The sequence below is a fragment of the Sorex araneus genome, chromosome 2 (assembly GCF_027595985.1).
Source record: "Sorex araneus isolate mSorAra2 chromosome 2, mSorAra2.pri, whole genome shotgun sequence".
In the NCBI taxonomy this organism is placed as follows: domain Eukaryota; kingdom Metazoa; phylum Chordata; class Mammalia; order Eulipotyphla; family Soricidae; genus Sorex; species Sorex araneus.
The window spans coordinates 53,191,398-53,215,182 of NC_073303.1; the positions used below are offsets into that span (position 1 = coordinate 53,191,398).

Genomic DNA, 23,785 nt, shown 5'->3' on the forward strand with positions numbered 1-23,785 from the left:
CAGAGCCAGGAGTCAGCCCTGAGCACCACCAGCCCAGGAGGGGAGCTGCCTGCCTTCCAGCCAACAGGGGGGCGCCCTGGAACCCCGTCCGGGGGCAGGCAGCTTCCGGGCCGGCCAGAGGGCGCAGACTTGTGGGCACGGCCGGGCACGCGGGGACACACGCCTCCTCCCAGCTGCCCGAGTCCATCTGCCCGTGCAGGCCCGGGAAGGATCTAAGTCCCCAGACGCCGTGGGGGAAGGCGCCCGCCGGCCCTGCCGAGTCCGGGTGGGGACGGCTCGCCCCGCTCGCCCAGCCCGGCCCCGAGTCTCCAGACAGCAGGGCTGCGCGAGCACTGTGACGGGAGCGCGGTGAGTCGCAGCCCAGCAGGGGCCCACCTGACTCTCGGACAGGAGCCCCTCCCCCCTCCCCTCGGTCCCAGGCGCCTCAGGCCGCACTGTCCTCCCCTCGCAGGACGCCCAGACAGAGGAGGAGGAGGAGGACGTGCCTCAGTGGAGCTAAACCCACCGGAGCTCCGCCCAATCGCCGGGGCCTGGCGGGGGCACCTGGGGCCTATTCCCGGCCTGAGCCTGGGGGCCACTCTGGCACTGTCCCCGCCCCCCCAGCTCTGCTCACCCTCGGGGCCGCTGTCCCTTCCAGAAGACGACCCTCCTAGGAGGGCAGGACACAGTGCCTGTCTCCACAGCCCAAGGCCCACCCTCGGGACGGCCCTGAGACGGCGCAGTGGCTACAGACCCGAGGCTTCGGGCTCTGGGTGGCTCTGCGCTGCGAGGATTCGCAGACACTCCGTCCCCCACTCTGCCCTCCCTGGGAGTTACCGGAGACGGCAGCGGGGGATTCAGGGGTAACGCGGTCAAGGTCTGCAGGTCCTGCCGCCCCCTGACCTGACCCGATGGCACCACCAGCTATGGCCTGTCCCTGGGAGGGGCGGGGCAGGGAGGGGCCGGGAGGGAGGGAGGACAAAAGAGGGAAAGGAAGGGAGGGAGGGAGGGAGGGAAGGAGGGAGGGAGGGAGAGAGGAAGGAAGGAAGGAAGGAAGGAAGGAAGGAAGGAAGGAAGGAAGGAAGGAAGGAAGGAAGGAAGGAAGGAAGGAAGGAAGGAAGGAAGGAAGGGAGGGAGGGAGGGAGGGAGGAAGAAGGGAGAGAGGGAGGGAGGGAGGAAGGGAGGGAGGGAGGGAGGAAGGGAGGGAGGGAGGGAGGGAGGGAGGGAGGGAGGGAGGAAGGGAGGAAGGAAGGAAGGAAGGAGGGAGGGAGGGAGGGAGGGAAGAAGGAAGGGAGGAAGGAAGGAAGGAAGGAAGGAAGGAAGGAAGGAAGGAAGGAAGGAAGGAAGGAAGGAAGGAAGGAAGGAAGGAAGGAAGAAGGGAGGGAGGGAGGGAGGGAGGGAGGGAGGGAGGACAAGAGCTGCGGCGGGAAGTGCTCCCCTGAAGTGAAGCCCTCCCAAGCAGCCAGTCCTGAGGGCCTCCATGCCTCCCTCCTGCCCCGGCTGGCCTGCTGACCCCCCCACCCGGGGGCCTGGCCAAGAGGGGGAGGGAGAGTGCTCGGCGTTGCAGTGAGCTGGATGTGCTCAGGCTCACCCTGGAAACCCCCCTGCGCCCTCCCCCACCCCAGTTCCTTTGACTTGGAGACTCGGACCCCGGAGACCCCTTCGCAAGGAGGGTCTTCCTGGAGACGGAGACGGTGCGGGGTCTCGGCGCCCGCCTGGCACAAAGGCAACCGCGGCCCCATCCCCCGCACACCTGGGCCGCCAGGACAGCTCGGGGGCACCTGAGCCTGGCCCCAAACGCGGGAAACAGGCGCTTCGTGACAGCAGGGACAGCGGGAGGGTCCCCAGCCAGGGTGGGGTGCGGCAGACGCAGTGACGCAGCCCCGCGGTGACAGGGCCAAGCGGGCGAGGAAGCAGAGGGGAGGAGCCGGGGCAGGCGCCACAGGCTGGAGTCTGACCCAGTCACACACCGGGCAAATGGGGGGGCAGCCCGACACCTGCCGCCAGGAGAGGGCCCGAGACAGCCGTCAGGGACCGCCGCCAGGGTGACGCCGGGCACGGGGTCACACACAGTTAGGCCCGAGCACTGCCAGGGTGGCCACAGAACAGACTTTAAAAACAAAATCTGGGGCCGGAATGATAGCACAGTGGGTAGGGTGTTTGCCTTGCACGCGGCCGACCCGGGTTCGATTCCCAGCATCCCATATGGTCCCCTGAGCACCGCCAGGGGTGATTCCTGAGTGCAGAGCCAGGAGTGGCCCCTGTGCATCGCCAGGTGTGACCCAAAAAGCAAAAAAAAAAAAAAAAAACCCAACAAAATCCTGGGGCGGTTCCCCACCCCCGTGGGGTGTCTCAGACAACGCCGTCCCCAGACCTGGTTAGGCCGAGCCGCAGCCCAGCTGGTCCTGGGGAACCCCTGCTCCCGCCACCTCCTCCGGCCCAGGGCCGAGGCCCGAGTGTCCCGGACGCCGGGCGGGCTGGCCAGCCCCGAGTGCTGGGCCCCGGCCTCCCTCCCAGCCCACACCCTAGTCCCGGGCCCTGGCTGCAGCTTCGGGCAACTTCACACAACCGTAACCTTTCTGTGCCTCAGTTTACTTACCTGCACGCAACAGGAATCCCACAGATCCACGCTGCACCTTCTTCTGTAACCCGGACACGGGGCTGCTCGGACCCGACCCGAGACCAAACAGTGCACCTGAGTCGCCTTCCTGCCCACCCACCCCCCCACCCGGGAAGCGGGCAGGGAGCTTGGCCTCCTCCGACTGCTGCTGGGGTCAGAGCACGACACAGAGGCCTGGCAGAGCCCCCAGGCCTGTTCCTGCGCCCGCGAGAATGTTCCGTCTAGGGAACCCCTGCAGGCTGCCCTCCCCACGAGACACGTCGACGGCCGCACTCCTGGCTGGCCGCGCGAGTTCTCCACCTGGAGCGGGTCGCGTGACACGGCGAGCGGCTGCAGCAGCAAGGGTGACGCGGCACAGGAGCAGAGTTCTGAGAGCCCGGGACTGAACGCAGATATTCAGCGTCAGGGCCAGGGCCGAGAGCAAGGGAAGGTGGTCGGGGCTGGGGCGATGGCACAGCAGGGAGGGCGTCTGCCTTGCACGCGGCTGACCGGGTTCGATTCCCAGCATCCCATAGGGTCCCCGAGCACCGACAGGGGTGATTCCTGAGTGCAGAGACAGGAGTCAGCCCTGAGCATCACCGGGTGGGACCAAAAAGAAAAACCAAAAACCCAAACTGGAGGGTTCCTACTCCGTGTTTCCACGCCTGGGACAGAGACGGCCAGACGCAGGGGACACGCCCGACAGCCCGAGGGACCCTGGCGAGGCGCGTTACCTAGGATGAGGCCGACCATGGTGCTCAGGTAGCCAGTGCCGCTGCCCAGGTTCAGGAAGGACAGCCCCGGCTGCAGCTTGAGCGCCTCCATGACCTCGGAGTAGATGCAGGGCGCCGAGAGGTGGATGTTGCCGTGCTTCCAGGCCAGGTCCTTGTAGGCGTTGTCGCGGAAGCCCTCCAGGTAGTAGTCCCCGCGGTCGATGGCGCGGAAGGCCTGCTCCACGCGCTCGCTGCGGATGTACTGCGCCTCCTTCAGGTTGTCGATCAGGTCGTCGTTGTCCTCCCCGGCGCTCACCGCCCCGCCCATGGTGGGGCCCGTCACACCATCCACCCAGGCGGGATGAGAGCGGGAGGGGCGGCCCGGGGTCGGCGGGGCTGCTGCTCCTCGCACACGGGTTCCGGAGCCCAATCAGTCCTGGGGGTGAGAGGAGACAGATTTCAGGCCCTGTCCGAGGGGAGCCAGCTCCGGTCTGAAGAGTGGTGGCAGCAGCCCCTGCCAGGGAGGGGAGTGCTCCTCCCCCGGTGCTCCCGAAGCCGCCAGGGCCGGGGCACACCGGGGGCACCACAGGGCCAGTCATACGCAGGCACCTGAATTAGTTCCCAGGAGCTCAACAAACTCTCGACCGGCCGCTCAGGCTCCCGGGGTCAGAGCAACAGCACGGCCAACAGGGGGGACCCCTGAAACCCCTGAAACAGCAACTCCCTGACTCGACAGTGCTCCTTTCTGCTGGTTTCCCTTGGTTGGGGGCCACAACCGGCGATGCTCGGGGGCGGTTCCTGGCGCTGCAGCTGCACCCGCTGTCACTCCCGCCGTCACTCCCGCCGGGCTCGGGACCACCCAGGACGCTGTGCGCGGGGCAAGTGCCTTCCCTCCAGCTCCGGCCCAGCACTCGTTCCCGCAGCGAAGCGAGCAGCACCCACAGTTCCCACAGCCCTGGAGCAGGGGACTGCCGCACGGCAGGGGAGCGAGCTCTGGCCTCGGCTGCGCGGCCACCTTGCCGTCCCGCTTGGGGGGCTCCTCAACACCAGGGCCACCTACGGCCCCGGACAAGCCGCCAACACCATCGGCTCGTTGTCGTTGTCGTTCTGGACACAGCCCCCCGAATCCTGCGGCAAAGGCCCCGCGTCTCCCATTGCTCCTGCCGCCCCCCAGGAGGGAGGAGGGCACAGCCAGGCTGCCCATGGAACAGTACGAGCAGGGGCGGGAAGGGAAGGGAGCCGAGGCCCAAGGCCCAGAACTCAGGCGCGTGCGGGCCGGCGAAGGGTCAGCAGCGGGCTCAAGGCCCAGCGTCACCCCTGACAATCCTTCCCCTGGAGCACACGGAGGCGCCAAAAACACTCGCCGGGGTCTGCTACACGCATGATAAAGGCAGCGGGAGAAGACGCATCTCCACAGCCGGGGAGCGGGTCAGGAGGACTGGCCGGTGGGGGGAGGGGGAACTGACCGCGCTATGTGTGGGGGGCGGAGGGCGGGGAGACAGAGAAGAGACCGGGATGGCCACGCTGGACAGGAGCTGAGGGTCAGGAGTAGGTAAGGGACATTCTTGATGACACTTCAGCATCAACGATGCGAACCACAATGCCCGCAAGGAGAGACAGAGACAGAGACAGAGAGACACAGGCATTGGGGGGTGACGGGAGGGACCCTGGGGTCACTGGTGCTGGGAAATGTGCCCTGGTGGAGGGACGGGTGCTGGAACACTGTGTGACTGAGACCCGGTCATGAGTCGCTTTGTCTGTCTCACGGTGACTCGGTAAAAAGTTAAAAAAAAAAAAAAAAAAACACTACTGCAATGATTTCTAGAGCTGAAGCTGCTCCGTTTCCCCCACAGGCTCTAGGTGTGGGACCCCGAAGGGGCCAGAGCGATAGCCCAGCGGGGAGGCGTCTGCCTTGCACGTGGCCGGCCCGGGTGCGAATCCCGCCATCCCGTGTGGTTCCCGAGCGCAGAGCCAGGAGGAGCCCCTGAGCATCACCGGCTGTGCCCCGAAAAGCAAGAAGAAAGCCGAGCGCAGCCCCGCCGTCTCCGGACATGGCGAGGGAAACAAGTCACAGCAGGCAGCAGGCGGCAGATGGCGGCAGCTGTCCCGGTGGGCGGGAGCAAGGAGCTGCCTCACTGCACCGCGCGGCACCTTCCCTGCAGAGGTGAGGCTGGAGCTGGCTGCTGCGCGCACGGGCCCCGCGGCTGCAGGGGCGGCAGGGAAAGGCTCCTGCCGAGGTGCTCAGACATCCCGCCCCGGGCCGGGACCCGGGCTGCACAGCGGGAAACCTGCCCAGGGACAAGCAGGACGAGACCACCATGAACAGGGAATCACAGAGAGCCCCCGGGAACACCGCAGCCGGTGGGGCCACACGCTCTACCCCGAGACACGCACGTTCCCTGTGGGACACCGACAGGCTGGGGCAGGCGTGCACAAGGAACACAAGTGACCCGGGGCTCCTGACCCTGGGAGTCAACTTTGCCCTCCCGTCACCAACACCCCTCAGAACCGCCCCACTCACGCTCGCCTGGCGTCCCCGGCGTCCCCCGCCTGCCCCCGCCCGGGGTCGGTGTCTGGCCCTCCCGGCCCCTGGGGTCGGTGTCTGGCCCTTCCGGCCCCCCGGGGTCGGTGTCTGGCCCTCCTGGCCCCTCAGGGTCGGCGTCTGGCCCTCCCGGCCCCCCGGGGTCGGTGTCTGGCCCTTCCGGCCCCCCCGGGGTCGGTGTCTGGCCCTTCCGGCCCCCCCCCCCCCGGGGTCGGTGTCTGGCCCTCCCGGCCCCCCGGGGTTGGTGTCTGGCCCTCCCGGCCCCCCCGAGGTCGGTGTCTGGCCCTCCTGGCCCCCCGGGGTCGGTGTCTGGCCCTCCTGGCCCCCCGGGGTTGGTGTCTGGCCCTCCTGGCCTCCCGGGGTCAGTGTCTGGCCCTCCCGGCCCCCGGGGTCGGCGTCTGGCCCTCCCGGCCCCCCGGGGTCGGTGTCTGGCGCCAGCAGAGGTGACTCAGAGGCGGGGCGCGCACGCCTGCTTTCCACGCCGTACAGGGACGAGAGTGGGGCCACACGTCCACGCGGCAGCTGGCCCCGGGGACGAGCGTCCAGAGCACAGAGCAGGCCCGAGGCCACCCGGGAGCAGAGGCCGCAGCCAGGACCCGCCGGCACGGGGCGGCCGCCCGCGCTCTCTCCCTCCCCCAGGACGGTTACGTAAGGCAGCAAAACATTAACTGTTGTGGGACCTGCTGGGTCCAGGCCTCCGGCCAGGCTGAGACTCGCACCATGGCCACAGCGCTGCCCGGGGGCTGACCGGCTGGTTCTGGGTGCCGGGCCACACCCTGGGGTGCCCAGGAAGCATCCTGGGGGCTACGTGCAGTGCTGGGGATCGAACCCGCAAATGCCCGCCCGCTCTGCTGTGATGGTCTCAGACTGAAGACACTCGCGACTGCCGGGGCCTGAGGAGCACCGAGTGACGGGGCTGTGAAGTCACACGCTCCATGAAACACGGGCGGGCGGGTTTCCACTGAGGGGCCTCTCCAAGCCCGGACAAACCGAAGGGCTACCACCAAGCGAAGGTGATAGATCAATTTCTTCTTCTACGAACCAAGTACCTTGAACCCTGGAATTTTCATATGATCAGACAACAAACTGTCTCAAAGTAACTCATGATTGTCTCCCCACCTAGCTCTTCACTTCACCACCACCAATAGTTTAAGGGAAAAAAACCAAAAAGCTCTGTTGGAAGCGTAGCTCTGTCGTCCCGTTGTTCATCAATTTGCCTGAGCGGGCACCAGTAACGTCTCCATTGTGAGACTTGTTGCTACTGTTTTTGGCATATCGAATATGCCACAGGGAGCTTGCCAGGCTCTGCCATGCGGGAGAGATACTCTGGATAGCTTGCCGGGCTCTCCGAGAGGGACGGAGGAATCGAACCCAGGTACTCACTGGATATCAGGCAAGTTCTGAGACACATATTCACATCCCAATTCCACTCTTTCAGTGTTCCTCCCAGTACCATTTTCCCCTTCTACTTGCTCTCATTCTTCGTATTTTCTTGTCGGGGCAACAAAGAACAGAGTGGACTCAGGTATGTATCGGCTGACAGACGCAGCTCATACAGAACATGAGGTGTAAAGGAATGCCAATTTCTTTTAAAAGAGCAATGAAACAAATCAATCTAAAATGTTTTTATTCTGAAAGTTGCACCTTTTCATACACCTTCACAAGGTTTCATACACCCTCGCTTGGAATCTGAAAATATAGTCTCTCCAAAGCTATATTGCTGTGTAACACGTGTGTAATCCCAAACACAATCCCAAACGACATACTACAAATACTCCCAAATATGCAAATTTCCTTACGCCACTGCGCTAGCAAAACCAACCCTCAGGAGTAACTGCCTCCTTAGAGGGTTAATGCATGACCTCCCTCCATTCTTCAAGGCAGCCACAAAGAATTGGACTGGCCAAACTTAATACCACAACAGAAAGACTAAAGTGGGACTCTAGGGAGACCTTTAAAATGTAAAAGCTGATAACCTGTTCTAGGTCACGAGTGATCCTGAGCACAGAGCCTGGAGTAAGCGCTGAGCACCACCAGGTGTGGCCCAAAAACAAAATCTGTACCATTCTGAAGAGGTAGTTGGGTCTTTCTTTTCCAGTCCGTCAAACCAGCATTTTCCAACAGATTGCCCCGTTACTCCCCAAGGGGCCACATGTGGAAAATCATGTGAGTGGGGTGCCCAGAGCTGGTGACCGTGGGGCCCAGGGGACACAGCAAGGAAGTGACCGAGAGAGAATCTCAGACCCTCCAGAGTCAGGCTCTCAAAGTGGAATTTATTTTATTTGAAAAACTGAGCAAGGAGAGGCTGATAAAATCTCAGGAATGAACTAAACTGCCAAAACAAAAGGACTAAAATGACTGTGTGCAGCACACCTTCTCCAGATGGAGCCCTGGCGACACTGAGCAGCAACTAACACGGCTCCGGGATTCAGGACTGGGACACATCTGAGCCGAGGAGGGGGGGGCGGGGGGGGGCACTGGAGTGGGGCGGCGCCAGCCCAAACTCCAAGTGGTCCCGGCCGCCGGAAGTCACGCCCTTGACCCACCCTCGGCGCCATCTTGCCACAATCAACAGAGAAGCGGCAGGCATTCTGGTGAGCAACGCGGCCCGAAAAATGCTCCGGACCCGAATTGGGGCCAACAACACCGGGGAGCCGGAAGGAGGAGGTGCCACCAGCACACCTTCTCCAGATGGAGCCCTGGCGACACTGAGCAGCAACTAACACGGCTCTGGGATTCGGGACTGGGACACATCCGAGCCTTTTCTAAAACCTGAAAACATACAATCTTTTAATGGAAAACTAATTATCAAATGCTTCCTTAATAGGGTTATCTTGTTTGGGGGTATAACTCCCACAATAGTGAGTTTTGTGTTGAAATATGGAACGTAATCAAGGTGAAGAGAAAATGAAGTGAAATTCTTCAGCTATACAGTTGGGGTGGGGGGTGGGGGGTATACCGGGGATTTTGGTGGTGGAATATGGGCACTGGTGAAGGGATGGTGTTTGAATACGGTATAACTGAGACATAAACCTGAGAACTCTGTAACTTTCCACATGGTGATAAAATAAAAAAAGAAATGTAAAATAAATAAATAAATAAATAAAAATGAATAAATAAATAAATAAAATGACTGTGTATACTTTCAATGCACGGACACTGGCATTGGAAGCATCCATCGAGGACCTGATGGTACAAGCGCAGAAGATCAAGTACGACGTCATTGGTCTGACTGAAACGAGAAGGCATCGATCACATCACACCATTTTTGACACTGGAGAAGAATTGTTCCTCGGAACATGCGACAACAGAGGTGTCGGTGGTGTCGGTGTCCTTGTCAACACGAACTTGGCCATGAGCATCGATTCATTCGAATGCCTAACAACCCGAATAGGACAATTATGCTTGAATAGATGTGGCTCACTGCCTGAAGTTTCTATCTTCATCATCTACGCACCAACATCCAACTACGACGAAGAAGAAATTGAGAGGTTCTACATGGAACTGGAGAGGTTCTATAAAGAAGACCACACCTTCTACAAGATCATTGTTGGTGATTTTAATGCCAAGATAGGACCGAGAAGGTCCCCTGAGGAACTCCATATTGGGACAAATGGCCTAGAATGGAACAAAGAGGGTGAGAGACTGTCTGAGTTCATCATGTCAACTAAGACCATCCATGGTAACTCACAGTTCCAGAAGGCCGAATCTAAATGGTGGACATGGGAGTCTCCCAGTGGACAGTTCCACAATGAAATTGACCACATCATATTCAATCGAAGGTTTTGCCTGACTGATGTCGCTATTGTCCCAAGATTCCAAACGGGATCAGACCACTGTCTCCTTCGTGCAAAATTCTACTTCACAGAGTGGGGAGAAAGGGCTGCAAAGTTTAAGTCTAAGAAGACAACTCCCAGAATGACCACCAACTGGGAGCTCTTTGGCACTATTGCGGCAACAGGGGAAGATGCCGTCAATGACAACATCGACGAGGAATACGATTGACTGGTTCAGCACCTCCATGTCTGTGTGAAGAATGCCGAGAGTGAGAAAGCCACAAACAGACGCCTGTCTTCGGAAACTCTCGAGCTCATTCGTCAATGTGGTTTGGTGCAAGCCTCAGGCAACCACAAGCTAACGTCGAGCTCACAAAGCTGTGCAGAGAAGCGATAAAGGAAGACCTCAAAGAGAGAAGAGCAGCAGGGTTGGCCAGTGCAGCAGAAGCCGGGAAAAGTATTCACAATACCCGCCTGTCCTTCGCCAACTACAAGACCAAGATGACTGCCCTCCGACATCCTGATGGATCTATCACATCCTCCAGAAAGGCAATGGGGAAAATTATTCACGACTTCTACTCAGATCTCTTCGACAGCCACATCCACCTGCCCACATACCAAATTCCACAGGATGGATATGTCGTTCCCAGCGTTCTCCCTTATGAAATCCAACACGCCATTTCGCTGGTAAAGTTGCAAACAGCACCTGGTCCGGACAAGGTCAGACCCGAACACCTGAAGAATCTGCCGCCAGTACTCGTCAATACACTGGCCCGACTCTTCACATGCTACCTGTCTGAATGCAAGGTTCCGTCCCAGTGGAAAACCAGCAGGACCGTTCTGTTGTACAGGAAGGGAGACATCCACAACATCGGCAACTATCGCCCAATCTGCCTGTTGTCCATCCTCTACAAGCTGTTCACTCGAGTCATCCTGAATAGGAATGGCAGAACACTAGATGAAGGACAACCATGTGAGCAAGCTGGGTTCCAAAGGGGATTCAGCACGATCAACCATATCCACACAGTGACCAAGCTGACTGATATCAAAAGTATCATTTCTGTATTATTTTCATACCAAAGAATGCCACGTTCTAATTTTGGCCAAGTCATCTTTTTTCCCCCACCCCTCACCCCTCCACCTGGAAGATAACTAAGTCAAATGACGTTGGTGGCTCCTTTTAAAACCTTTCCACGGCACTCCAGCTCCTGGGGCAGGAGCGACAGGACAGGGGTAGGAGTTTGCCGTGGACGTGGCCTCTCCCTGGCATCCCGTATGGCTCCCGAGCACCGCAGGACGAAGGACTAATTCCTGAGCCGGGGTCACCCTGGGCATCAAGGGTATTGCCCCCTCCCCAAATAACAAAACACAAGCACTGGAAGCCCCCTGCTGCAAAGACCAAGCTTTCGGGGCTGAGCTGGCCCGGCGGCTGACCGGGCGCCCCCCGAGACCCACCAGGGCGACCCCGCCGCAGGGTGAGGCATGAGCCCCGAACACGGACCTCAAACAGATAAAGAACTAGACTAGCTAGAAGCGACTGCTCGCCTTAGACAAAGCACACTTCCTAAAATCCAAGACGACGATTTCATCTCCAGATAGCAAAACGGCATTAGAAAGCCCTATGTACACCACTTTGCATGTACAAAAGGCCTCACTGCCAACTCGAAAAAAAAAAAAATTCCTAACGAGCTTTCAGTGAATTTTCTTTGCTCCGGGCTTCGGCATTGGTGGGGCGGACAGGAGGGGGCTGGGGCTGCTCCGGCAATGCTCCCAGGACAGTGCGGGGACAGACCCTGGGCCACGGGCAGCAAAGCATCCGCTCCAAGGACTCAGCTCTCCTCTCTCCGGCCCTACCTGCGACGTTAATTTATAGCCCAGGAGGTATGACCTGCACCGGCCAGAATAAGGAAACACTTACAAAGAGTAAACTGTTTGTCCTAGATTGTACTACAGATATTGGTCTTGTTCCAAGATCTTTGGAAATACACAACCAATGGCATTAACACCAGAGATGACAGCACACAAACCAGGCGCGGGTGTGAGACTCTTAAGAAACACACACACAACACAAAGGCACTGACACAGTGGCTGTGTTTTATTTATTTGTATGAATCTATCCTTTTTCTCACTCATAAACCAGAGCAAGTTTGAGAAATTCTTTTAAAAATAAATTCTGGGGCCAAAGTGATAGCACAGCGGGGAGGGCGCTTGCCTTGCATGTGATCGACCCGGGTTCGATTCCCAACATCCCATATGGTCCCCTGAGCACCGCCAGGAGTGATTCCTGAGCACAGAGCCAGGAGTAACCCCTGAGCATCACCGGGTGTGACTCCTCCCCCAACCCCCCAATCAATTTTCACCTTAAGAAAATCATAGTGTTGTAGAGGTCTAAAGTCCTCATAAGGTCGCCTAAGACTAAATGAGCAATTGTATACGTGGCACTTTGAGTTAATAAAACCATTCACAGAAGACTGCCAAAACTGAAGGGCTAACAGGCGCGTGGCCGAGCTGTGGGCAGAGCTCGACGGGTCAGAGGCCCCGGCCCTCACTCCATCCCCGCCAGGAGGAGCCTTGGCAGGGGTGGGGGGGGGGGAGGAGGGGGAGCCCCAGATCTGTAAGCAAATAGGCTGCAGCTCCGGGCCTCCCCTCGGGCTGCGCGTCCCCGGGGGACACAAGACGCTGCTCGGAGGACAGCCGGGAAGGGCGTCAGTCCTCACAGAGATGAGCTCGGGGGATTCCCTCAGGGACAGAATCCACCAGGCCGGGCCAAAGTGCTGTACCTCCAGTGCGGACAAAAAGCAGTTCACAGAACTAAAGTTCTCTAGCAGAAATTAGTTCCCCTTGGCCTTCATGCCGAAAACCAAGTCAACACGAGTGAACAACTTTAAAATACTAAATACCCTCCCGGCGGCTAAAGTGATGGTGGCTTACATGCGGGTGTTTGCAGCAGAGGCTTCACCTGATGCCTCGATCACGAAGGAAACAGCCGGTCCTCTCCTGAGCCTCAGAGAGCGCGGCCCGAAGCCGGCCGGCCCCTCCCAGCGTCTGTCCACGGCGACAGAACTCTCCGTGGCAGAGGGCCGTCGGTGAGGCCCGGGGCTTCCTCGCCCGAAAGCACGTAGTTTAAAAAGGAACCCAAGTTTTGCAGGTCATTGCATGGTAACCGCAATAAGAGAATCTGCCCAAGACCGGAACACGGGGGTAGGGAAAGTGACCCACCTGCTTCTGGGAGGGTTTCCAACCACAAGGGCTCCTTGCAAAATTTTCTTACCTGAAATCTCAGTATTTTGGTTAATAATATTCCTGAAAACTAGCGTATGAGGAGTTACCAGAAGTCATAAAGAAAAGCGTATTCAGGGGCCAGAGCGATAGCACAGCGGGGAGGGCGCTTGCCTTGCACGTGATCGACCGGGGTTCGATTCCAGCATCCCATATGGTCCCCCGAGCACCGCCAGGAATAATTCCTGAGTGCAGAGCCAGGAGTAACCCCTGAGCATCACCGGGTGTGACTCAAAAAACAAAAAACAACAACAAAAAAAGTATTCAATATTGAACTGTCACAGAGATCCCAACGAAAGGCAGCTAAGATGTTTTTTTCCTACTTCTTAAGTTCCCGTTAAGCTCTCCTAGTCAGTTCAGAACGACCAACCTCGAACACAGTAATCACAAGCGGGTGCATCTCGGCCAACGACACACAAATGCTGCTTTGTCACGGCATTGATCCAAGTGCTCTTCTGGTCGGAATTCAGCGGCGGGGCCCACGTGACGAGACGGCAGGTAGGCCCTTGCCCTGAGCACGGCTGACCCGGGCTTGATCCCTGGCACCACACTGTCCCCAGGGCCTGCCCAGGAGGATCCCTGAGCACAGAGCCAAGAGTAAGCGCCGAGCAACGCCGGGCGGGCCCTGCTCCAGAACAACTGAAAGAACGCAGGCGATCTGCCTCAAGAATGTAACTGGGGGGCTGGAGAGATAGCACAGCGGGTAGGGCGTTTGCCTTGCACGCGGCCGACCCGGGTTCAAATCCCAGCATCCCATATGGTCCCCTGAGCACGGCCAGGGGTAATTCCTGAGTGCAGAGCCAGGACTAACCCCTGTGCATCGCCAGGTGTGACCCAAAAAGCAAAAAAAAAAAAAAAAAAAAGAATGTAACTGGGCCTTACTTGGCCCATTTCCAGCCCATGGAAAGGCCTGCAGGCAGATGGTCGCCAACACACGGCGTGTCACAGTGTAACCACACGAGGACAGAGAGTCAGAGTTCCTGGCAGCAAAAATAAGGGCGTGCGCGTGGGGGAAGGCACAGAAGCTGACAAGTGGTCCCAACGCTGGACTCGTCACCGCATACTCTCATGTTCTGGCCGCATGACTCAAAGTACAACGCACCTTTGTGGGTCCCAGGTGCTACATGGCAGGAACAGTGCCAGAGAGAGAGGACGGAGGGCAGGGCCCCTGCCTTGCACACGGCCGAGCCAATGTGAGCCCAGACACCCTGTAGGTCCTCTGAGCACCACCCAGTACTTCCTGAGCGCAGAGCCAGGAAGGACCACTGAGCATCATTAGGTGCGGCCCAGGAAACAGACAAAATAACAGTCCTCTTACACCTGTATCTAGGACAGAGGTGCCTAATCTTCTCACAACAAGTGACGAAACCTTGCTCACTCCCACTTCCAGAAACCTCCCAACTTTGTAAAAATATCATTATATCTAACAATAGTACATAAGACATAAAATAATTTTAAATGCCAATTTTCAATGAGAACTTAAAAGCTCTATACTCCTACGGGAAACCAAAGTTGGAAAAGACTGAGGGTAAACCAGGAGGAATACACACACACACACACACACACACACACACCTTGTAGTGCTGGATAACACTGGAGGGATCAGTGTTAAGTGATGATGTGAGGTGGATTAAAATACCAACAAAGACTCGAGTTCACGCACGTGTGTGTGTGTGTGTGTGTGTGTGTGTGTGTGTGCATATGTAACCCAATACTATGAGAAACGTGGCCTTTTGCTTATAAAGGCCTAAAATGGTTTTTAATTAACTTGCTGGAAGAGACAGAAGCACGGCTTGCACTTTCACTGCTCATCAACGTCACCCCCGCCCCCCCGCCCCCGCCCCGGCGAGTGAGGCCCGGCTGACCACCACAGCCCTCTGCGCCTCGACTCCCCCTCCTGAGCGTCTCCAAACCCGTCAGGCCCAGGGAAACGCCCGGAGCCCCGCAGCCGCCCGCTGGCCTGTGCCTCCTCCACGACCCCACGCCGCCCGCTCCTTCTGCCCCAGCCTTGGCCGTCACTACCCTGCCAGCTGACAGGAGGTCACACCGGTCAGGGTCACGCTCTGGAATGAGACATGTGGCCACTCCCAGTCTCCCCGCCAGCTACTCATCTCTGAAGTGGGTATCACTGGCGTTCAGGTCATGAAATATTACCCCCGACCATTCAAACCTGTTCAGGCCCTTAGCTGTAGGCGGCAGGACAACAGGCCTGCCCGGCCCCTCACCTGCTGAGACGGGCCTCACCTCTCTCTCAACCCCTCCACCTTTCACTTCACTCCCCTTACCTTGGGCCAAGCAACCACCTCTCTTCCCTGGTGGAGACCTTTAGCCTATGTAGTGTTACTGGGGGGGGAGGGGGGTCCACGCTTGCACTGACACCCATAAACCTAGTGCTCTTCAACCTTAACCGAATTTTCTCTTTTTATTTCTTTTTTTAATTGTATAAGGGAGTCACGTCCTGGAGCGTGGTGGTGGCCGGGCAGTGGAGGTAGTGGAGGTCTGCCTGTGAGGTCTTTATCTGACTCCAGAAGGGTGGCTCCTCTGGGTCTGAAACCTGGGGCGGGGCAATGAACTGGCCCCTGACCTCCATTTGCTCTCAGTGGAACAAACATCTCCGAATGCAGCAGCTATGTGTACCTGGGTCGAGAACTCAACATGAGGAACAACTTGGCGCCAGAACTGCGCAGGAGGAAGAGAGCAGCGTGGAACGCCTTCAAGAGTGTCGAAGAAGTGGTTAAGGGGACGAAGAACCTCTGACTCCAGGTACATCTTTTCAACTCCACCGTTCTTCCTGCACTAACATACGCCTCAGAGACCTGGGCCCTATGCAAACAGGATGAGAAAGCTGTTCGGGTATCCCAAAGAGGAATTGAAAGAGCTATGTTTGGAGTATCACGTCTCACTCAAGTGAGAGAAGGAATCCGGAGTTCTGACTTCCGTCGATGATCAAGAATCAGGGACGCTGTCTTGTTTGTCAAGACATCAAAAATCAGATGGGCCGGACACATAATGCGATTCAGAGACGACTGCTGGACTAGAGCTGTTACCGACTGGATTCCATGGGATGTCAAAAGACGGCGTGGCCACCCACCAACTAGATGGTCAGATTTCTTCGTCAAAACCCTGAATGAACGATCTGAAGCTCTTCCTGTTCCTGGAGCGAGCAGATATCATTTGCCTACACTAGCATGTAACAGGGACAAATGGAGACATTACTGGTGCCCGCTCGAGCAAATCGAGGATCAATGGGATGACAAGTGATACAAGTGAAGGTAGTTCACAGTATTTGATTACATTTAATTTTCAAACACCAATCCCACCACCATTAGACCTTCCCATCACCATATTTGGGATGTTTCCATCTCAAACTCCAATATCCCTGTCCCAAAGCAAAACCGAAATAATATATTTTGCATTGTTATGAAAAACCACTGAAAATGCTACCAAAAAAAGTATCCATAGAGGATAGTGTGACAGCTGTTCATTAACTAAATTTTCATTAGAACGCAGTAATATCTCTCTTTATTATATAGTCGGGCTTCCACTGCCTCCAGCAAACGATGATCAATCAAATGAATGCTATCGATGAGAAGGGTCACTCTTGCTCAACAAAGACACTTCATTTTCCACGGGGTAAAAAGCTGAGATAAGCCTTAACTTCCATGGGGCGAGAAATGCGCACTGGGGGAGGGAGGGGTGTTCGATCAGTGCATGACTGAAAGTCACACGTGAGGGCTTTGTAACTGGAGCTCACGGTGATTCAATAAAAGTTAAATTAAATTATAAAAAGCTGTAACTTCCCGAACTGTTCCCCTGCCTCGCCCCGTCTGACAAGAGCCGCAAATCCGCCTGCACCTGTGCACGCACACGCAGGCGCAGGAGGGTGCGCGGCTCCTCCAACAAACTTCCTGCTGCCCACATCAGTCGGGGGCCTAGAGGTCTTACTGAGGAACCATTAGTGCACCAGACGACCAGCATTCAACCAAGAGCTCCACACAGCTCTGCGGGACTCCGGGAGAAACTGTCCCCTCCCGGGGGTCTGGACATCCCCCCGCCCCAGAACACTTCAGAGGTCACCTCGAGCACAATGGAATGTCAGAGATGGGAGACTTAAACACACACACACACACACACACACACACACACACACACACACACACACTCTCACGAGACCCCATCAAGTGGGCCTCCGCCCTCCGAGGCTGCTTCCTTGTTCAGCTGGACCTGACTGGCTGAGTCGTGAAGGCTCGCACTGAGCTGCATCGTGCTTCCCCTTCTCTAAATACCTCTGCTCTACTTCTGTCCCTCAGCGAGACTGCTACTCCATCTCACCTCCCAGCGAGATCCTCAATCTTCTCTCCTCCTTTCTGTGTGATCTCTCCGTGAGAAGGCCCCACATGCTGTTCCTCTATTTCCAGCAGGTAAACGATAATTAATAAGTAACAAGAAGAAGTAAGAGATTAAAATACCTTTGACATGATGAGAATGAAAGATGAGATCGATACTTGGCTTACACAGACTCAAACTGTTTTACCTCAGAGTTCTGCCTCGGCAGCTGGAGCGTCTAGTAGGGAAAAAAAGAAGAGAGAAAAGAAAAGGAAAAAGGTGTAATTCTAGAGCTCTGGTAATGAACCGTTTAGTTTAATTCTCAGTTTAAGATACAGAAAGAATATCTGAAGCGAACCCCATGAAACAAGCTGACACACTCCACAATTTGTCTGGCCTGCCGTACAGCCTTTTCTCTCAGAGACGGGATGAGGCTTGTGAAAGCTTATAATTTAATTGGTGGGATCTAGAGTTCAAGGGTGGGGCAGGGAGCAAGGGGAAACTTCAAAGTTCATAATAAAAGCAAATCAGGGAAAATGTAAGAAGATAAACCTGTGATTCCAACAACTTCATGACCAACATTTAAACCTAGAACCGACTTTCAAAGGTTTGACCAGGCAAGTTCTGACCAGCCACGTTTCAAAGGTTTGAGTGAGAGGGGAGAGGAAGACGGAGCTGGAACGCAGGATCCCAGGGGGGCCAGTGACACATCAGGAGCCTCGTGACAGCGGGGGGAACGAGACCCCCCCAGCTAGTCACACACACAGACACTCACACACACACACACATGCAGGAACAGGGCTGGGGGCTGAGGAGCCAAGGATTCCTTCTAACTTATTAATGTAACACGGAAACCCGTCAGCTTCACAGGAGAAAGGCTGAGACGCTTTGCACACACCCAGAGGCACACCAAGGGACCCCTGGACACTGGCTGGCGCTCCGGAGAGTTCCCAGAGGAAGTCTCCCCGCATGCAGGCGTGTGTCCCCACGCTCGAGGCTTGCCTCTGTGTGTAGCCTCTCGGGGCCCGTATCGGCACTCTCTGCCAACTCAGCTCTTGGCTGACAGGCACGTGACAACAACAACAAAGGAAGGTGAAAACACTATCTGAAAGTGCCTTCTAGAATGTTCTATGTAAGTCTGTACCCAGGGCACGCGTGACAGCACCGTGGGCAGGGCATCCGCCGTGCACGTGGCCAACCTAAGCTTACTCCCCCGACAGCCACACGCTCCCCCGAGCACTGCCAGGAGTAACTCCCGAGTGCAGGGCCAGGAGGAACCCCTGTGCCTCGCTGGGTATGGCCCAAAACCAAAACAAAGAGTTTGTGCCCATTTTCTTGTTAATATGAATCTAAATAAAATACAGGAATTTGGTATACATGCAAAACAAGTCAAGAAAAACAATATTCTCATAATGGAAAAACAACGGCCTCGCTCACTTAGTATACACTAGGTAAAAAGATGGAATACTGACAGAATTTAAAGCTCCAACATCTTGATTTCTCTCCTTCCAATGCACCATGAATGCTTAAAATGTGACACATTTCCTGGGACAAAATGCCTTTCAGGTTTGCACACGGCCACTTAGCGTGGAGTACTTAAACCAGAAGCAAACACTGAGTGGCGTTGGGTGAGAAACATTCTATTTCATTTTCTTTTTTTCTTTTTTTTTTTTTTTAAACGCTTCAGGAAGTTTCTCGGACCACCGAGAACTGCAGAGCAACAAACCCGGTCTATGGAGCGTGACTTTAAAAGCGGAGGTGAAAGGCTTTGGCCTTAGATTGTTTGTGCCATTCCTGGTCATTCCTTAAGAGAACTCCTGAAGACCGAGTTACCCGTAAGAGCCATGCTCTGGCTTCTATACTTAAAAAAGGAAAAGCAAACTCACTGCGTGGACAAACTCTTGATGAATGTGTCGGGATTCGTATTTGCGGAGTTTTAAACATTTCCGCAGCAAAAACAGGGCACTGCTGGGCCCGGGGTCTGGCACAGGCCTGGGGTCACAGGGAGAAGCCAGCTGTCCGGGTCGCCGCGAGGGGCCACAGGAGCGGAGGAAGAAAAGCGCCCCCAGCCCTACGCCCAGAAATGCCATCACCTCCCCACCTCACAGGCCTTCAGACCGGCCACGCCCACCGCCAGGGCCTCCGCCCAGGCCCAGCCCCACGCGTGAACCGGCCAACGGTGTGCCAGCGAGACGGCCGTCAGCCGGGACTCCAGAGTCAGTAAGGACCGCCCAGTGCCACGGTACGGCCGTCGGGTCCGACACGATTCCAGAAGCACCACAGAGCCACGGAGTTCCCTGCAGCACGGAGGCAAGGCCAGAGACACCGCCTCAGATACCCACACGTGATGTGCGCGCAGGCTGTGCACACACATGTGGGCTACACTGCGGGGCGACTGAATTCCTTCTGTGCAGGTCTAAGGATGGTGATCACGTTCGTGATGACTGAACAAGACACTAACAACAGAAAGAAAGAGCCCGCGGTTCTGCCAAACCCCAGGAGGAACCTCGACGACTTTTGCTTTTCTAATTTTAGGAAATTAGAAAATACTTTAAAAATTAGGAAATTAGAAAATCACGGTGGTGTGTAACAGAGGCCCTGTGGACTATGATGCTGAGCCCTGCACGCAGCCAGCCCCACGGGGACCCTGCCCGCTCGGCCCCCGAGCCCTGGGCAGCAGGCCTGGAGGTGGACGAGCACGCACGGCGCAGACAGCCCGGGCAGGGCCGGCCGAGAGCCACCAGGGAGGACCCCGGGCGTCCAGGTTCCCAGCCGGAGAGAAGAACCAACCTCATGCCACTGCACACAGAATCCGAGCCGGCCCACTGGACAGCCCGGAGCACGTGCAGCCTTGAGCACTTGGAACTCTGCCCTGAGAGGTGCACCCAGGGGCCTTGCCCGCACAGTACCACAGCTTTGACATAAAGTCACACACGGGGGCTGCAGCGATAGCACAGCGGGGAGGGCGTTGGCCTTGCACAAGGCCAACCCGGGTTCGATTCCCAGCATCCCATAGGGTCCCCCAAGCACTGGAGTAAATCCTGAGTGCAGAGCCAGGAGTAACCCCTGAGCATCGCCGGGTGTGACCCAAAAAGCAAAAATAAATGAATAAATAAATAAAGTAACACAGGACCGGGCACAGGCCCCGAGAGTCCGGGTGCCAGCCTCCCGCGCCCCACGTGGGTCACCCAAGCGGCAGCCCTGCTGGGTGGGCACAGAAGCCACAGGCTGCACTGGGGGCCCCAGACCCCGCCGGAGAAGCCCCATAAGACCAGGGTGCTTTGCTCTGCCCTGGCTTCGGGGTCCCGGCTGGCGGGGCCCAGGGCCACCCCAGGCGCCAAGTGAGGCACGCGGTCAGCCCCACGCAAGACAGAGGGAGCACCTGCGCCCGGTACCGTCTCCCCGGCCCCAAGCGAGTCTCTTGATGAGACGAAGCGCAGGGGCGGCTCTGATGTGATTTAGTACCGTCATCGTCACGGTGGCCCGACCCCTGAGAGGTCGCGGCTGAGAGGAAGCACCCCCAGGGGCCGCCTTCTTTCTAGGAAACCCACGGTCCCGGGGTCTACACAGAGAGCCGCAGAAGCACAAGCAGAGGGCGAAAGGCAAGCGGGGAGGACCCGGGGCGGCGGGCACCAACGGGGTCTTCGAGCCCCGCACACAGCGCCCGGCGCCAACAGCACCTAGGGCCGCCCCGGTGCTGGCCAAGCGTGCCCAGTACTCACTCTCTGGCTGCCGGCGCCAGGCTCAGTGCCCAGCATGGTGGCACCATCCCTAACGCCACACGGGCTCTTCTCGCCGAGCTTCCACGGGCAGAACCGCTCAGAACCAGCCAGAGAGGTGTGTGCTGGACGCAGGTCAAGGGCCAGCCGTGGGCCTCTCGGTGTCCGCACTGCAAACCACAGAGAGACTGGGGCACTGTCTGCCATGGAGGCAGGGGGAGGGTGGGCTGGGGGGTACACTGGGACACTGGTAGTGGGGAACGTGCGCTGGCGGAGGGATGGGTGTTGGAACACTGCATGACTGAAACAGCCGTGAGAGCTTGTAACTGTCTCACGGTGACTAGATAATAAGTAAATAGTAAGTGAAATAACCAGAGAACACTGCACCGTTGGGCGTCAGCCCTCCTGACCCTCCTCCCTCTCTACCCTTACTTCTGAGTCTCTCCACAATGAACTCTGACGTCATTACGTTGGGGGAGGGGACAAGACAGAGGCCACTGTCCTCGAGCTGTTTCCCCGATGACTACCAATGCGTGCGCGAGTGACAGAAGCGCCACGGGCACGCAGAAACAGCACCCAGGGACCGCTGTGTAGGAGCACAGACCGCAGAGACCGGCGTCAGTGAGCCACGCGGGCCCACCCAAAGGCACCGCTAAGGCTGCACGAGTAGGAAATGCAGAAGATGTCAAGGCTGAGGTCGCCACTGGGAGCATCAGACACTGCTACTCAAGGCTCCAGGGAGCCCCACGGTGTGTCCGGGACGCGGGGGCCACTCAGCCAGACAGTAAGAGGCTGTCAGACGCCACACAATGCGGCAACTCTGGCCCACAGCTACCGAAGCGTCCAGAGAGACCTGCCGCAAGCACAACCAGCACCCTCCAGACGCAGTGGCAGGAAAGCTCCTGGCCCAGCACCCGCTCAGGTGGCCCTGGGACCAAGCACAGGCGCGCGTCCCCAGAGGCCGTGTCCAGGGCTCACCTGCCCCAGCCTAAGGGTGAGCACAGCCGAGCACCATGGCCAGCCGGGAGCACAGCGCAGAGGCTGGGCCCAGCCGGGCTCCCGGGCCAGCAGGGGACCCTGGGAGCAGGCCGCCAGGTGCGCTGGGGGAGGGGACTGCTGTGGGCGCCCAGCCACGCCCACCCCTGCGGCCAGCTGAGGCTGCTGGCGTCCTCCCTGCACCCGCCCAGCCCTCGGTCACCACGCCAGGGGAAGGACCGCCCTTCAGACCCCCGAGACACCGTCTCGGCTCCGGACCAATCCTCTCCTGAGGAAGCCCCTCCTGCTGTCCCTCTCTCCTGCACACGGGCAGAGGGGCGCGAGGGAACACTGTGCGACCCCCACCCAATCAGCATAACTCTGCCACCGTGCAGCTCACAGTGACTGAATTTAAAAATAAATAAATAAATAAAAGCAGATCGTGCTTTCCGTGGGTGCCAGAGTCAAGCAGTGAAGACAGGCACCTCCAGAAGTTACTCGGCAGGGCGTACGCAGACACTGTTTATGTAATTACAGACAGTACGCGTTCTGAAGCTGCAAACTACTTTTTAGAGAACTAGTTCGTGTTAAAGCTATACTGAGAGAAAATGCAAGTGAAAAACTCTTCGCAGTACCTCATATTTACAAACGCATAAAGTATGGGTGTGTATTTACTTATAGATTGCATTTAATAGCACTGTGTATTTACACTGCCTGTTTACAATGTAAACAGACCTAATAAAATACCTTGCATGCTGACTGGTACACTACATTTAAAGTCGCTGCAGACGAGTGGCTACCTGGATGGGCAAACAGGAAGCTGAGGCATTTTCAGTTTCTATTTCTGAAAAACTTTTACATCACCTAAAATATAAATCCTGTAGCTGTTAAGACCAGTGAATTTTAAGCACTAAATTTTAAGTTTTTCTCTCTGGGGGCCAGAGAGGTAGTGTGATGGGTAAGGCGCTTGCTGGGTTAGTCCCCAGCCGGGGTTTGATCCCCAGCACCGCAACTGTCCCTTGAGTCAGTGACTTCGAGCACAGAGCCAGGGGAAGTCCTTATCACCACCCAAACAAAGCAAGTAAGTGTGTGTGTGTGTGTGTGTGTGTGTGTGTGTGTGTGCGCGCACTCGCGAGCGCACTCACACGCTATCTGAGGGATTTATGATTTAACACCTTATAAAGATGCAAGCAGGCAGACCGGCAAACTAGAAGATCAATCTCAGTCCCATACGATCAGACACTTAACACTCACCGAAAGAAGCCAATTCCCAGCCCCCTCCCGTGACCAAGCCATCCTACAGTCTCAATCCTTACAGCAAAAATTTCTCTACATCTCAAACAGGTCAGCCAGGAGCAAGGCCAGGACCTTCCCCGTAGCACTGTTTCCTGACAGGCCCCCCACCTCCCCCCACCCCCGCGCCACAAATTCCTAAGGAAGACGGATGATTCCGGATCATCCGTGCAAGGTACCTCAGAAGAGAGCCTCTCGGGAGCACGAGGGAAGCGGCAGGCGGGCACAGCCGCGCCCCCCACCCCCCGCTCTCGACAGGGCGGCAGGGGAGCAGAGGGCTCGGGGGTCACAGACTGTACACGCGGTCACTGAAAATCGTCCCATTCAAAGGCGCGGGAAGGAATCCCAAGGTTAAACTACTACTTTTCAGAACCTTTACAGAGAGTAAAGTAACTCAGGCACTTATACAGGAAAAAAGCTAATTTTTAAAATGACCTGTCATAGTGGGTGGGGGGCCTCACCATGCACCTTGCTGACCCGGGTTCGAGCCCTGGCATCCCCATACTAGGGTCCCGTGCCCCAGCTGGAGTGAACCCTTGAGCGCAGAACCAGGAGTAACCCCTAAGGATTGCTGGGTGTGACCC

The 23,785-nt window shown here is 57.1% G+C and overlaps 1 protein-coding gene across 3 annotated transcripts in view; it reads right to left on the bottom strand.

The window, feature by feature from the left end:
- The window catches only part of PCMTD1 (protein-L-isoaspartate (D-aspartate) O-methyltransferase domain containing 1), a 54,746-nt gene that overhangs the window by 25,530 nt on the left and 5,431 nt on the right, over nucleotides 1-23,785 (bottom strand). Inside the window, exons 2-3 of one of the 3 annotated variants that reach the window (XM_055126243.1) lie at nucleotides 17,358-17,452; nucleotides 3,313-3,727 (exon numbers count right to left, since the gene is read on the bottom strand). In XM_055126243.1, coding sequence (XP_054982218.1) covers nucleotides 3,313-3,619 — 307 coding nt within the window. In that variant the 5' untranslated portion in view covers nucleotides 3,620-3,727; nucleotides 17,358-17,452. The remainder of the gene's footprint in view (nucleotides 1-3,312; nucleotides 3,728-17,357; nucleotides 17,453-23,785) is intronic. The other 2 variants (XM_055126245.1, XM_055126244.1) reach the window with 2 other exon arrangements.